Below are 16,706 nucleotides of genomic sequence, written 5' to 3' on the forward strand. Positions count from 1 at the left end.
ATCTAAAAGGAGCTCTCCGCTACAAACATATCTAGAGAAATTACTAGCACTGACGTACATTGGAAACAAAACATGAGGTGACTGTTTGTAAATGCCAACAACAAAATAGAAAAAAACCCAGTCTGATCTCTATTTACACTTACAGCCTGTTAAATGCAATATGGTTCCTTCTATAAAAGAAGTAAAAGCTTATCAAAGCAGTATTTGCTTTGATATTTTGCAGGTAAAAAAAGTTACAGGGTAATAAAGCCCCCTCCCCTTCACTCTTTTAATCTGTAAGGGTTTCTCCCCCTCCCCTTTTAAACCCTGAAAGAAAAAAAAAAACAAGGAAAAAAATGATATGCAGATATGCCATGTCTGCATCTGGAAGACAGGCTCATTTAGAGTGGTGACAGGTCTGCCTTTCATGATTATGAAGTAAGGAATGTGTGTCTTGTTTACTGACGTGTAGGGGAAGTGCACTATCATACCAGGACTAGGCAAGAGCTCAGGTTTGTTAAGTACAAATATACATAAACCCCCATGTCTGTGTAAGAGAAAGAGGCCACAGTTAGCTGAGGAAGAGGTTGCTTTTAAACATGCCCAGTCTGCTTCTAGGGCTTTTGCTTTTATTCCTGTGCAATATGACCAATTCCTCCTCCCCTCTCTCAGCAAATCCCTTATGTTTTAGCTGATAAGTAGTAGTAGCAAGCCTGTTACACACAATCAGGAGAATTGACAGATAAGAGGTTTAGTTTAAGGATGTAATCAGCGTGAGTAAACACTAGACTGACCCAGCTGTAAACAGTGGAAATAAATGACAATATTTGTCCTGGTCACCTACTGAGCTATTAGACACTTTTCAGTATGTAACAATGTAAATATAATTGCTACAGTATATATAGCATACAGTGCTATCATCTGCTTCTCCAAGCAAGAAAACTGAGCTTTTAGTTGATCTTTGTTAAGAACTAAAGTAATTTTTGATCTTTCTTTTTTTTTTTTTAAACAGAGATGTAGCTTGTTTAAATCAACATTTCATTAACTGTGAATGTCTAATCTAAAATACCTCAACCAGAAATAGAATATGTATGTAATACTAGATGATATTTTATGGAATGCCATTTGAAAACCATTAACTATGAAATTAAAAAAAAAAAATAAATTGAGTGTTGAGGGAAGAGACCTGTGTTTCTTTCACATCATTTTATGAAACTGGAGGAATGCCTGGCTCCTTGATTTTTTATGGGAATCCCAAGCTAAATTTCCATGGTAACTTATAACCAAAAAGCAATATCAAGTCCCACATACACCGTTTTGGATAGCCCAGAATGTTCAGATACAAATATGTAAGACTACATTTTGATACCAACAAAACCTGGGATAAAACTGAAATTATAGCTCTAGCTATCAGAAATAATTACGTTAACAGATGTAATGCTCTTCCAGTATTCCTTCTCAGTATTACAGCATCTGCAGTTCTTAATGAGAAAGATGATCAAAGCTGTCAAAGTTGTCATTAAATTTTTTTTAATTTATGTTTTTCTAGCACATCCACTTGCAATATGGTGCAAATGAAACCGCTATGTCATATCTGACCATCATATCAACTGCTTTACGAACCTTTATAAGAATTTTCACAGAATTATTACAAGAGACACTTAGGTGACATGCATCAGGCAGTTTAATTGGAGAAATTCTTTGCATTGACTCTTCTTACACACCTTTATTTAATTTCTATAGACTGTAGAATCACCTTGTCATCTTTGCTGCCCTGGACTAAAGCTTAGCTGTAATCATGGCTGTAATGCGATATAAATAGATCCAGGGGAAATTAAACAACTGAAGGCCAAGTCTCTGGGGGAATGCTAAGTGTAGTAGGTAGTTGGCTACTTCTTCAGCACAAGCCCCCTTTTCAGAGAGCAGTGCCATGCAGGGTCACAAAATGTGCCTTTGTGTCATTTAGACTTTGACAAATTCTTCACTTGGAAATTTGGTCCCAATCGGGGGTTGGGGGAGTGAAGAAATGCACTTTCCCTTATTTCTCCTCTCTGCAACTGGAAAGAGGTAGGACACAGAAGAACTTTGAGGCAGGGAAGTTTTTCTGATTAAGACCAAACTTTTTGAAGTAAATTGCACAAAGGAGTCTGACAGAATCTAATTGTTTTTCCAGAAGAACTAGATTGGAGCAGGGGAAAATGCCACCGGCTAATGTAAAATTGGAGTACCAGGAGAAACAGCACGGGGTTGTGATGCCCCTCATGCCAAGCAGCTTACATGACCCCAGTCCGCATAGAAGCAGCTTTCCCAGAGAGAGAGCCTGCAGTCTCACCAAACCTCAGAGGAATCACCAACCAATTTTTTTATTTTTTTTATTATTTTTTTTTAAAGCAGATATACTCCATTTCACGGCCATCAAATCACTTGGTAGTTTCTCCCCCGTGCCCTGCAGCCTGCAAGCATGCCAAGCCCTGGGGAGCCAGCAGTGCTCCCGGGGGGTTGCAGCTCCCAGCGCAGGACACTCCACTCCACAGGCTCTCCTGGGGAGGGGCCTTCGGCAGGGAAAGGACAAGGTATGTGGGCTCCCATGCTCAAGGCATTTTCACCAAAGCTAACAGACCAGTTTTTCCATCCCCTAAGGTGTCTGCCTGAAAACGGTTATTTACTGCGATATCATCTTGTATGCAAGAGAAACAAAAGAGCACCTAAGGTGCACGCATCCCTGCCACAACCCGCTTGCCTCAAGGTTTCTTTTGCATTTAGTGAGATGCTATGTTATAGCCTTGTCACCAAAGTGCAACTTTCTGAAATCCTCACTGTAACTACCAGCACTCAAGGTGTACAGCTCCCAGACAGCAACTACAGAAGGATGAATTCGCAAAGTGAATTCTTGCTTTCGTCCCTCCCTCCCAGTATAGAAGGGATTAATGGCACAAGAACATACTGCATTCCCCCACCACCAGTGGCATTCATTTAAGTAGTAAAAATACTGCTTTTACTAGCATGATAAGAATTGAAAAATAAAAAAAAGTTCAGAGAGGGAAACTTCCAGGCAGCTTGAAGAACAGTGTTCTTGTGTTACAGCATCAGAATTGACCACGCTTTCTTGAGTTTGTTAACCAAGAAGCTGAATTTTATTTTATTCTCCCTAGATATCAGTTCCAGGATGAGATTTCTATGAGCATTACAACCTAGTTATGAAGAGCTCTTGGCTCCAGTAAACCAGATAAGCTTAAAATGGGTTCTTCTGAGTCACTGTCCATCTTGTATAGGTTCCACCTTCTGACTGGTCATATAGCTGCAAACACAACAAGCTGTGACCGGCAAACAGTCCACCCAGCACAGCAGTGAGCACCAACAACGCTGAGGCAGAGATGCATATGCATATGCTTAAAATACTTTTTGAAAAAAGTAATTTGAAGACATTTAAAGGGGGAGATGAACTTCTCTGGACACTCCCTTTGTTTTAACTTTCAAGCTCTGCCAATCCCTCTCCTGTTGCACAGTGAGAACGTTCCCAAACTCTTCCACCAAAAAAACTCACTTCAACTTCTGAACACACATATTCTGAAACATTACAGAAACAGAACCTGTACCAGCAGACTCAACAAGTCTCACAATGAAAGACTTTCTGTTAGGGAAAACTTTCTACAGCAGGAGGAAGCAAACGAGGAATTAAAAATAGAGGCAAAAATGCATGGTATGCACCCAAGGGTCTGCTCCTGTGGCAAATTCAAGTGATAATGGAATTTTACACTGGACTAGGAAATGGCCTGCTATTGAAAAATAAATGCCAAGACCTTTAACACAAACAAATGTCTATGTGAAACTGTGGATATTTATTTTGAGAATGGCAGCCCTGACTCTGATCAGATCATTTAGTTCTATTTACATGGTGACTATCATGCTAAATAATCCAGTTTAAAAATACACAGAAGTAACTGGGTAAACCTACACTGGAGTAAGAGGTCAGTTCTCAAAAAAAAAGGTAGGAACCACGAAAAGATTAAAATAGCATAATACTCATATTGCTATATTTCATGTTCAATCATTGTAACTTATTTTACACTAGCATTGCTGATTCTGCTTTACCTATCATACTTGTCCCTCCATCAAGAGTCCTGTAGACACTTACAAATCATTTACAGTAGTTATATCAATGCTATCAACAATCAATGCAATCAACAGTGCTTATGATATCAATGCTAATGTTCTCTTTGATTAGAGAATATTATGAATTCTGATTTGGTAATGTGGTTCAACTGACACAGAGTAAGTGAACCGTCTTCTTTAAATACACATATTTTGCACAATTGGCAGTTGTACCAACACCTGTAGAAAGTTCCACGGAGAGACATACTGACATGCTCCAAATGTCACTAGAAGTCTATCTGCAGTTTATTAACTATGTGAGAGAATGGGAAATGGTAGAGCAGCCTTAGGTCATGACAAACTAAGACATGAAGATGGAGTGTTTGGAAGCCACATAACTTCAGTGGCAACAGATAATGCATGAGAAACTACTTCATCTTTGCCACTGGGAAGCACCTAATACTATTAGCATATTCTTCCAAATCAGGAATAACCTCTTCTTTTAACCATGTTATCCAACATACATGAAACCAAAAATCTTAAAACACACCTTTCCCCTTCAGGTTTCACACTTGCAGTATTCTGCTAATCTCTGTAGCTCATAATGAAGACATTTATTTTAAAGAGGCTGTCAATAAATCAGTAGTTTAGTGTCCTCAGGAGAGGCAAATGGATGACAGAACATAAGTCCTCAAAGCCTCTGTCCAGTTCATGAAGATTCAGTTTACCATGGTCACAAAACCTAGAGCAGTGGCTTGCCTCTCGAATTCTACCAGGTAGGGCCACTTCTTGGTAAGTAGTATATTAAATTTGAAATGCATAAATAAAATAACCTTGTCCAAATGATTTAGATTATTCACAAGAAATAAAGAGAAATACAAATTAGTCCCCTTCTTAATGTGAGAGTGTTGCTACAGTCTTTGTGGGTTTGTATGTTGCATATAATTTTACGTGCTATATTCTCCACATGTGCAGCTGCCACAGGCAGAAGGTTGGTTGAGTACTGTTTTCTAAGAAATAATTTAGCGTGCACAAGTATTTCAAACAGAAGCTTCTCCATGGGCAAATACAGTAGTCAGACAGGCACTGTCACTATGAGAAGTCTATGTGAACTTCCTAGGCTTCAACATCTTAGCAGTGGAAAATCATGACTTAATCAAGTTTCCTGTGCCAAGTCAGTCTTTTGTACCTGTAGCAATGAATCCTTTTTCTGTAAATGTTACAAAGCAAACAAAAGTAACAAACCAGCAAGGAAACTTACACAGGAAAACTTCCCATAGTCGATATGCACTTCAAATAGCTCAAAAAATCACATTAAAAATTAAAAAAAGAAAAAAAAAAGATTACTTCTACTGAAGTTATTTGAAAAAAAATACTCTTCAGTTGATCTAACCCATGGCAGCATAAATTACACATATATGGAAAATATAAATTATGGCAATCAGATTATATGGAATGTATCATGTTTTGGTAACTATATTGAGATACTTAGAATTATGATAAGGAATAAAAACTCAGCACATCACAATTACACATATATGAAAAATATAAATTACGGCAATCAGATTATATGGAATGTATCATGTTTTGGTAACTATATTGAGATACTTAGAATTATGATAAGGAATAAAAACTCAGCACATCACATGCACCATGACTGAATGGTTAACTCAAGCACATGAATTCTTCCATGCCCACACTTCTTGTAATTCAGTTAACAATGTGACCGTGTGGAAGTTGTAATTTCCCAAACTCACTTTGCTTTTGTTTTCCCCTCTGTCTACATGCTTACTGGAAAGAAAAACCAATAAAAACACACAGTTAATATACATTCTAACATAATTCTTGAAAATAATATTTTAATCTGAGGAGGATTAGTATACTGAGAAAATCTGTATGATGTGGATCACACAGTTAATAAATTCGCATGTGTCTGAAATGACTGCTCCGTAACTGCATGACGAGAAGACAAAAAAAAAATGCATGTATGTCCTAGGACACAGAGACACCACATCCTTTCAACCCACTGTTCTTTTGTCTCACAGCTCTGTTAAACAGTCAGCTGCTGCCAGATGCTCTGGCTAGAAATGGTCACAGATGGTCAGTTGTCCAGTTAAGAGACCAGAATACTCTCCTCTAAATCTCCCCTAAAATAGCATCTCAACTGTATGCAGCAGATGAGAATACCTGAGCATGGTCAAGAGGCCATTCGACCTACTTACGACTGCAGGTCAATTTTGATAATTTAGTCAAGATTAATTCTCTACACTACCCCTAAGTAAACTATCTCAACATACTTCAAACATTAAGTGTCAAGTCCTATATTACTTTTACTGATTACATTACAGATCGCATCTTTTTATGAAATAAATACTCAGTTTTATATATGTAAACAGAAGCACCTTCTACCTAGGGATAATACCAACACTTCTGTGCTAATACACATCACAAGAGCTACAGGAGGAAACAGAGTCAGATGATCAATGGAAAGACTTCAGTGTGACTCAGCAAGCTCTGTGCCCTAATCTTTGTGATCAGTCCTGCAAATATTTACCAGTACTTCTTAAAAATATTAACAGGAGAACAACATGCACAAGGGCTGCTTGCTACTGTGGTGAGCAAGCAGCGCTTGTTGTGCAGTACAGCTGTCACAAAGGCTACAAATAACAGACAAATAGGCTAGAAATACCAGAGAAAAGTCTTTTTTATTTTAATCTTTCACTGTTACTAGATCAGACATGAATACACAAAAGCTGAAAAAAATTAGTATTAAATGGAACGTTAAAAAGCTATGTCTAGCATTTACTAGCAGTATTTACTAACTATAAGTTCTGTACTTACTTGTGATAAGTAGTTGAGTGTCCTTCCAACTTACACAAGATTTATAAGATCTGGTTATCTAAGAGTTGTACAACACATATTTTGGGAGAGGATTATTCCATCAGCAGCTTAACTGAAGCTTGCAAAGTTTATTGCTGGGAAACTAGATGGTCAGACCTAACATTGTTGCCTTACAGGTCTAATGATTTACGGTCTCCAAGATGTCCTTGACTTCACTGTCCTCCAGAACAGTTAAGAAATATTTTATATACTCACCTAAACCACTGACAGTATACTCGAGATCACTGGCACCCAACAGAATTGGCCCATTCTCCTGCTGGCCTTCTTCCTTGTAGTACAGTTTGTACCCCTGAATAGCTGCAGTGTCCTCAGAGTCCTGCTGCCACTGTACTGTAATGGTTGTACAGTTCATCGGCTCCAAACGCAGCTCAGGAGACTTTGGTGCTGGTTTTAGAGAAACATATATAATATTCTTATATTCCAGAAACAACTAATTTTCACGCAAAAATTTGGATGCCCATCAGTCCAAAGTTCACTCAAGACTTTGATTCTAGCTCATCTAGCTCATCAAGAAACAATTGTTTCTTTATTATGATGTCTGACTCCCTATAAGCTAATCTAACAACTTAGTTTAGGATAAATCAGAACAGAAACATTTTTTAATTCTTCATCTTAATCAATTAATCAAATTTATAAGGTAGTTATTTTCAAAGAAAAATGAAAACACTCCGAAGAGAGTTATAAAATTACCTCCTGTTTTAAAGTGAGCAAGAGCAAATGTGATTAAGAATAACATCACAGTTCATCAAGTGCTAATAATTTGCTATAGTAGTCAAAACTCAATGCCATCCAAAGTGGATGGATGTGTGTTACAGCTAAGAAAAAAAGCTAGAAATTCAAATCTACATTTTTTTCAAGCCATTCATGCGAAGTTGAATGCTCTTCTGCGTCACATTACTAAATAGTAATCTAATCCAAAATTCAGTTACAACAACTTAAATTAAGACTTCAAATATAATGTCAAATTGCATATTCAAAACATGTGCATTTTGTTTGTAATACAGACATTCATGCATCAACTCAGATCTTTTACACTGAACAACAATGGGGTTTGGGTTTGTTGAATTTTTTTACTCTATTTATATAGAACAGGATAAAAACTGTATTATCATTGAAAATAAGTCTACAAGCTAAAACATTTGAGCAGCTCACAAATAGGAATTAAAGTTTCTTGCCACCATGTCAAATATGTGAACATCAACATGTGGAAACAATCAAAGATTGACACCAAAATAATATATCAGCTTTTCCTTTTCTTGTCACATATAAGGCCTTTCATAAAACAGATTAGTTCCTCTTCAACTTTTGATCCTGAAACTATGTATTAACTGCATTTAATTTATTAAAGGAATCAGAAGGTTTTGCAAATTATGCACAGAGTCATGGTTAGAAAACTATTTCCTAGATCACCAGAACAAGAACATGTAATGGGAAAACCTACTTCACGTCCTTGCACTACCTGTCAGAAAAATTCATAGTCTTCAGAGGAAGCCTGCAATTGACTCCTGCAATTACCTTTCACACTTGTAGCTTTGGGAGTCCGGTGGGAAGTCCACAAAGATGCCTCTCCCCAGCCAATCCTTGTTGCAGCAGTGATACGAACCAAGTAGACACTGTCAGGCCTCAGGCCTTCGAGGAGATATTCATCTGAAGTCCCTGGAAGCTCCAAGACTTGGACTTTGGTCTCTGTGCTGAGGCGGAAAGACAGACGGTACAGGACCACCTGACCTCTCCTGTATTTTGCGGGAATTGGCAGCCAAGAGATGAGAATATCCGTAGGACTCCTGCTCGTCAAACTAATTTCAGGAGCTCTTAAGGGAACTAAAAGGAAAAGGCAAAGCTTTTGAGCTCAGGAAAGAGAGAGATGGAAAATTCTCATCTGACACTGTAGCCTGTGATGAGGTGCTAGTAACATAAATAATCCAAGTTTTGTAGATTCTTGTTTATTTTAAGGATAACTTGACACTGCTCATACTTCTCACCTTCTGCGTGCAGTATAGCCTTAGCAAGCTCCTTTCTGTAAGGCCCTCAACATTTTCTTCTCTTATTACTGACAGCAGTAATCAAAGGCAATCAGCACCTTAGTGTTCTGACAAACTGACTGTCAAGGTTAGATGCAGCAGCTTAAACCAAGAGCCTAGACAACAACCTGTACTCTTGAAGACTCAGTGTATGTTCTCTTCCACCAATCATGTAACGAGGGTAGTAACTCCTGGCAAAGAGACAGGCAGACAACTGGAACTGGCAACGTTCCACACTGCCAACGCTTAACCCTGTCAGAATTTATTAACCAGTTCTAATGAACTATACTAAACAGTTTGTTGTTGCCTTGATGTTCAGATAGTTAAATCACTGCACAGAAATAAGTCAGTGGAGTCTTTTATGAAATTCTGATTCTACTAACAAGCACATAGATTTTTTTAAAAAGTTACTTTTTTGTTATAGCAAATTTTTTCCAAATTTTCCTTCAAAACTTGCAAAAGATGCAGTGGGTGTGTGGTTTGATTCGTGTTTCAGATGCACAAGGGAGAGTCATAGAGACTGAATCCTAGGCTATCATCAAATTCTTACCACTGAGGAAGTTCTTAAAGATTTAGAATAGTTATTTACATGATTTAATGAAATGTCTTTCAACTTAGAAAGACACCGTGTAACATACGATGTTGCCCTGTCAGAATGTTATTTTATCCTCATTCCTTTAATTAGCTGGCTCAATCTTACATTGCACGTTATCAGAAGTCTCACCGATGTCAACAGAAGTTTGGGATCCTCGAGAGCTGCTAGCACTGGATTGCACATTTCTATTCAGTGCAAATTAAAATGTTCACCTAAATCAGTAGTATTTGTCTTACCATCTTCAAGGGTGTGCTGAGTCACATGATCTGACATCTGACTGGCTCCCAGGGGCATATAAGCTACAATATAGAAGGTGTAGTTGCTGGCTGGTTCCAAGTCATCAATAATGTAATGGGTTGTATCATTTCCAATGACCACTTGGTACTCTTCGTTGTTTAAACCTGGCATAAAACAAGGGTTAGACAAACAAAAAATTCTGACAATCCCTAAACATCACAGTATCTTGGCTTTAAGATCTTACAAAGTTATTTCATGTTCTTCCCCAGCCTACCTCTATTTTTTCAACCCTAGTAAGTAAAAGCTCTTTTATGCACAGGAGTAACTGTGTCTTGCTCTGGTGTAGATTATGGTGTTTCAGGATTTTCCTGAATAAGGGATGCTGAATGCAATTCTAAACCCTATTTAGAATTAGTCACAACAAACTGTGCCCAATGTACAGTAACACAACAGACAAGCTCTAATAGCCTTATCATTCATACCAAGCTTCTAAATCTATTTGTTTAGAGTCAGGGAGGTTTTTTCAAAACCTATTTACAGAGCTTTTCTATAGCAGACTGCAAGGAATGCGAGGGCTCCACTCCATCAAAAACAAAACAAACACCACCACCCCCCCAAAGAAACAAACAGAAAGAATTTATTCAGCAAAAGGATCTCATTTTAGCCCTGCAAATTCTATTACATTTGATTGACACGTTTTTTTTCTTTAATTTGGAGAAAGGCCAATAAGAACAGACCAGAATGAGCTTCAAAAATGTTTGGCTCCTTAGTGAGTTGTTAAAAAAAAAAAGGGGGGGGGGGAATTCTCAGCAATTCACATTAAAATATGCATAGCAATGCATGCAGCAGTCCTTGTCTTTGTTGGGCTTTATTCCTATAGAGGAAGGCTATAAAGTGGAATAAGTGTGGTGAAAGCTGCTGTGTTAACGAACAATTCACACCAAGTGCATGTCAACTTAATCAAAACTCTGTAAGAGCCACCTCCTCCTCCTCTTCACAACTGAATTTATAAACAAAACGAAAGGCAAATTCCACCATTAAGTTTTCCCACATTTATGAATTAACTTGATAGCATTTTAATTAGACAAGATTACGAGCATCTCACAACAGACTAGTTAATGGCTTGTTAATTAGGAATCGCAAGGCACGATTTCTGACCTGCTAAACAAGATCCTTGAGCTCAAATTAAAAGGACTTGTTCTCTCATTGAATGGATTGCTAGGCCTCATGCAGAGGCCCTAATGAAACAGCCATAATAGAGAACAAGGCTTGCCTTCCACCACAATCAGTGTTCCCTTTGTGCCTTTTCTAAATCACTAACAAGGAATTAACACACTCCAACATGCACGCTCATCAGACCCTTATTCTTCTTGCTACTATGACCCTGATTTGAATGTAAAATATTCTGCTTAAAGAAACAAAAAACAAAAACACAAAACCCCACCTGTTAGTTTCTTCAACTAACTTGATTAAAACACTAACTTTTTTTTTTTTTAAATAGGGAAGAGGACCTGAGCCTGTTTTTACAAGCGAAACATCAGAATACTCGAGTTGTGAAATTAAATGATGAGTGATGGTATCTTTTGTATTCAAAGCACCTACCACATTGTGAAGTCTACAGAAAAAAACTCTACAGAACTGCATATTATTAGTGTATTATCCAGTTTTCCTTTCCGTTTAAAGTTTATGGAATCATAAGCATCAGTACAACTTAGGAGACTTAGCAAGCACTGTTCTTCTTTTGCAATAAAATGTTCTTTACTCACACTGAAAAATGTGGTTCCTAACTTAAAAAAAAAAAAGAGTAACATATGGACACAAATGTATAAAGTTACACATGAGAAGCTTTGAGCAAGCAAGATATACTCTGATTAAGTCAGATACATCTAGGATAATTTTTAATCTTCATGGGTCTGAAACGGGATGTGAGGGTGGACCAGGGAAAGACAGGCTGAAAGGAATAATGAAAGAAATTAATACAAACTATTTACATTAATACATAATTATCGAGAATTCTTACAGAGTAAATAAGGTGTTGACAAGGTGAACAGTCTATGTTAGCACCTCTATGGCCTGGTATGGTGTGAAAGTCATCAAAAGATTTTCCTTAATATTTAATTTGCATTTCTTTAAATACAGTTGCTTCTAAATTTACATCAGAGAGGTGGCTGATGGGATACTTTCTGATAAAGGCATTTTCTAGGTTTTTAATAATGCCTCTGATATGTGGTCAACATCCTCAGAAAGGTTTACAGGCTATCACTTGAAAGCAATTATTTTTACAGAAATGCAGCCCACTAGCCTTTTAAGCTCAACATTTTTTCTACAAAACAAGACAAAAGTGTTTTTGTGTCCTGATGCAGATCTTCTGGTACTACCCAATCATGTTACCAAAATAAAAAATACATGGAAATCACCTACATTTTGATTCCCACCACTGTTATTACTCCTCTTAATACAGCCCTCTCCACGCTACCTGTGTGTATTTCTTTACTAATGTGAAAGGATGCACAACAGCACTATATTAAATAAAGTAAATATCACAAGACAGTTTGGAAAGATGAAAAAAATGGGTATTTGAGAAAGCAAGTTCAAATAAATCAGAGTTTTTTTGGTTGGTTGGTTGGTTTGGTCTTTTGTTTGGAGTTTGTTTTGGTTTTTAAACCAAGACAAGCTACGACCACATTTCACAAGATATAACCTTTGGATAAGTAAGCAAATGAAGCAGGGATTGCATAATGATTTTGCAGAAAAGACATTTCAGAAGATACCTCCTTTCACTACTGTGCAAGAGTATTTCCTGCACAAACACACACTTCCCTAAGGACAGTTTTCCAGTTTTCTTTGAAGTTATTCAGTCTCTGCTCTCCACGCTGGCACCGGGCACACAATTACCCAGATAACTTATCTAGTGTGACTTTATTCATATTAGCTTTAAGAGGGGGTTGTGAGCACAATACCTCAGTGACTGAAAGTGTGGGGGGTAATTTCCCGCACCTCTTGTCTGCATTATCTTTTAAAACTCCTTCCTTCCTTCCTTCAGACAAAATTCTCTTGTGTCCTGAAATATCCCACTTGCAAAAGCAAAGGCAGCTATTCCTGCATCAGTATTAGAGTAATTAAGCTGTTCTTCCTGTCCTCTGCTTAGCAGATGGCAGACTGGTATTCCGCACAGAGCTGAGCATCTGCAGTCCTGTCCTTGAATAAACCACTTACTGAATAGAAATGGAAAAAGAAACCACCCCTAGAAAACAGAGCTGCATCACAGCTTAGTTTAAGCCATGCACCTAGCAAATTTTCAAGTCACTTGGCAATCACTACTCCTGCTTATGAAAAATGTCTGTTTTCTATCAGCTTACAAATTACCTTAACTTAAAGCAATTACACAGTACTAAGGGGTTTTAAGATGTCTAGTTACTCATTTTTATTCTAACTATCCATTCCCTTTTATACAGAAATTGATATATCATTTCAGAGACAAGGATAAACCATTCATGGCTATTTCAGTACATTTTAGAGTTCGAGTATTCTTTTCTCATTATAGGAGACCAAGGGTTGAAAGGAGAGCAGATTTTCCCATTCAGCCAATATTCATTCTAAGATAAGATAATTAAGTCAATAAAGTATCAATTATTCTACTCAAAAATATATGAACGCCAGTAAAGTCACTAGAATTTGGGCATCTAGACAAAAGAGCTGTCTGTGGTGAAAAGTTCAACTCTGTAAGCCTTCAGGATTCTGTATGCTCTGTCCTTCCCTGACAAGCACACACAGAGAAGAGAGTAGGTAGAAGCTCCTGCTGAGGACAGAGGGAAATCCATATAGTAGTATGGAGGCCCCAGGTTTTAAAGCCCATTCCTAGCTTCAAAATCTGCTCACTGGAGCGATCAGACAAGGGCGAGTTGGAAGAACACTCAGTGCCACAAATGAGATGGTGTGGCAAAAGTATTTTTCTCCAGGCATGCCTATTGATTACAATATCCATTTATATGCTGGTATGCTCTGATGCAGCCCTGGTTATGAACCATTCAAATTTGACAGTCTTTGCAAGGATATTCAAGTTCTTACCACACACAAGTACTTAAACAGCATTTAAATCAAGCTGCTTACCTTCTGCTTTCATATAATGCACGGAGTATGCAATCACTTTGTCTGAATTATACAGTGGCCTCTCCCACGCTAGCAGGATCGCTGAGCTTGACATCGTTTCAGCATGGACATTGTAAGGTGCACTGGGTCTGTCTTCTGACATAACTACAGTAAGCCTGGCCCTGGAGAGAATAGATCCCTGGCTATTCTCAGCCATGCACTGATAAATGGCATCGTCTTCAGGAATGATCTGGTTAATCACCAATTTACTGAATCCAAAAGGAAGAAAAAGGAGGAAAAAAGCTCACATCATGGGTAAACTCAGCTGTACATAATTCAGAAACAGTTAAGTTTGCCTCTGCTTCATGAGTTTTGTATAATTGACTTGCATGCCACAAACTCTTCTATTAGAAATGGATGTGCAGCTGTGAAATTTAGCAACTTGAAGTGTTTTTCAAAATATGCCATGTTTATGTTTTTGCCTGCAAAGGCAGGCACAGTGAAAAGAAGCCTGAAAATCTATTTCCCGCCTGCAGAAAGCACAATCTTAGGACTGTCATACCTTAACCAACTCATATCAAAGAGCTGCTCACTATAGAGAAGTAGTTAACTGGAGCCTCAAACAGCTAGCAAGATTCTGGTCTCTGCTACACTACTGTAAATCTAGAGCAACACTGTGGAGAAATCACCTCAGTTTCCCCCCCAGGTAAGGCAGTGATCACAAAAGCTTTGCTGGGGATTTTAGGTATTGATTAATCTGCATTCCTTCTGCCAAGGAAATATCATAACTACATTTAATGTCTGATTTCATGTTTACTTGAGTTTTATCTTGCTTGGCTACATTTAGTTACTGGAATTTTATCCTTTGGTAGGTAGCACAGCTCTCATACAGCAATTGTAATCTTACCTGTTGTACATTTTTATTCTACCATTGGAGTGTATTCTCCTTCCATTTTTTAACCATGAAATTTTGGGGGCAGGATTTCCATCTGCCTGACAAGCAAAACGAGCAGTACCAGCTCTAGGCCTTGTTAAACTTTCCGGCCATTCCACAAATGAAGGTGGAGCTACAGGTAAGTAACAAGGGGAAGAAAAATAAAATAAAAATCAAGCCCCCACAAATGCAAGGACAGTCAGAATAATAATGAATTTTCCACACACCAATCTCTCTCCTCAGGCCACTCAAATACACATACACCCATGCAGAAAGCACATTCCATGTAAACAAAGCACGTTTGTTTAAAGACACATACTATCTGCACAGATAGCAACATTTCTACACATTTTTGTTATGCATTTATTAATACAAAAAAATCAAACTCCAGCCTACGACATACTGCTCACAAAGCATGCATGTATATTACATATTTCTACTTGGTTATGGGATTATTTTTTTTTCCTGTGTTGAAAGCTTGTCTTCCCAGAGCAAACATTGCACCTGGGTATCTCCAAGCGCAAATGAACTGCTAGTTTATAACTCAAACGTTGAGTATCTGACACTTCTCATCTAAGTCAACAGACAGAAGAAGGCAGCCACTGTGATCTGTTTCATCTCTGCAGTCTCCCTACAGCCCTTGGTGTGCTACGTTTGAGATAAAAAAATTCAGCACAGTACATAGTACAGCTCAAGACGGACACAAGTTAAAACACACAGTGGAAGTCAAAGCAGGCTCACCGAGCACAGTGAGAGTTGCCATTGCGACTGTGAAGTTTCGTGTGCCTGGAATGGTGGCTCGACAGACATACACGCCTGCATGTTGCACCTTTACGTCAGAGATCATGAGGTTCCCATTTCCAAGGACACGGGTATTGAAGACATCAATGGACTTATGGTCTATTTGAGAGAGTGGGAGAAGTGTGGTTATAAGGCTGTTCAATGCACCTAAATAACTTACCTAAATAGGGTTGCTTAGGCAGTAATGGCATAGATTAGATTTTAAAAGTCAAAAAATGCAAAGGATAATCACAGATGAGCTTTCAGAGGTTTCCATTTTGCATTTGCTTTGCACTTTACTCTAGTTATCTGAACCATTCAGATGGCTGGGTCTCACCACTTGGTAAGTGGTTTGTATCTAAAATTTATCGTCACAGCTAAAAAACCTAATGCCGTTTTCCCAGTTAGCCTCCCCCGTTGCCTTGCACTACAATTCGGTTCATCGCTACCAACATCCACAACATCTTTACAAACAGAGATCATCTGTTTCCTTCTGAATGATGCTGGGGACAAAATCAGTACATCTGATTACCACATATTTTATTTTATTTTCAAAGCAAATGCTCTGTGACTGTTAGGTAGCTTTTTTCTTACTTATTTGTCTATAAGAGCCATTGAATAAACCAAGAAACATATGTTTATTTCTCCCACTTTTAGAAATAAAAATGTAAAATTTTTCATGCTTCTACAGACACAGTCCTGACTTTCATATTTAGGTACACGTCAGAATAAAAACAGAGGTAGTTTTCATGGAAAAATGGGATGCGCTGATGGATGTTATTATTCTTACTGCATTCCCTCTCTTCTCCCCTTCTAGGCAGACTATTGGGGGTTTGACTATACCTATCCATAGTCCAAAGGGCTCACTAACACAAGGTCCAAATCACATTCATATGCGGCTTCTAAGAAGAGGGGGAGAAACACTTACAGGAATATTTCACTGGATGCAACCACTCCAACCTGCACTAACTCACCATTGATTCTACTCCGAGTCACAGATCCCTGGAGGTCACCACCTTACCCAACACTTTGCCCAGATGGTGCTGGGGGCAGTGCAGGATTGACAGCAGAATTGGGG

The 16,706-nt window shown here is 38.2% G+C and overlaps 1 protein-coding gene across 1 annotated transcript in view; it reads right to left on the reverse strand.

Annotated features, from left to right (window-relative positions):
• Positions 1-16,706, reverse strand: part of PRTG (protogenin) — a 93,301-nt gene that overhangs the window by 38,118 nt on the left and 38,477 nt on the right. The window contains 6 exon segments of the mRNA XM_074601380.1: positions 7,168-7,356; positions 8,488-8,793; positions 9,825-9,989; positions 13,936-14,183; positions 14,822-14,981; positions 15,590-15,748. Coding sequence (XP_074457481.1) covers positions 7,168-7,356; positions 8,488-8,793; positions 9,825-9,989; positions 13,936-14,183; positions 14,822-14,981; positions 15,590-15,748 — 1,227 coding nt within the window.

Source organism: Larus michahellis, chromosome 9 (assembly GCF_964199755.1).
Source record: "Larus michahellis chromosome 9, bLarMic1.1, whole genome shotgun sequence".
NCBI classification, from domain to species: domain Eukaryota; kingdom Metazoa; phylum Chordata; class Aves; order Charadriiformes; family Laridae; genus Larus; species Larus michahellis.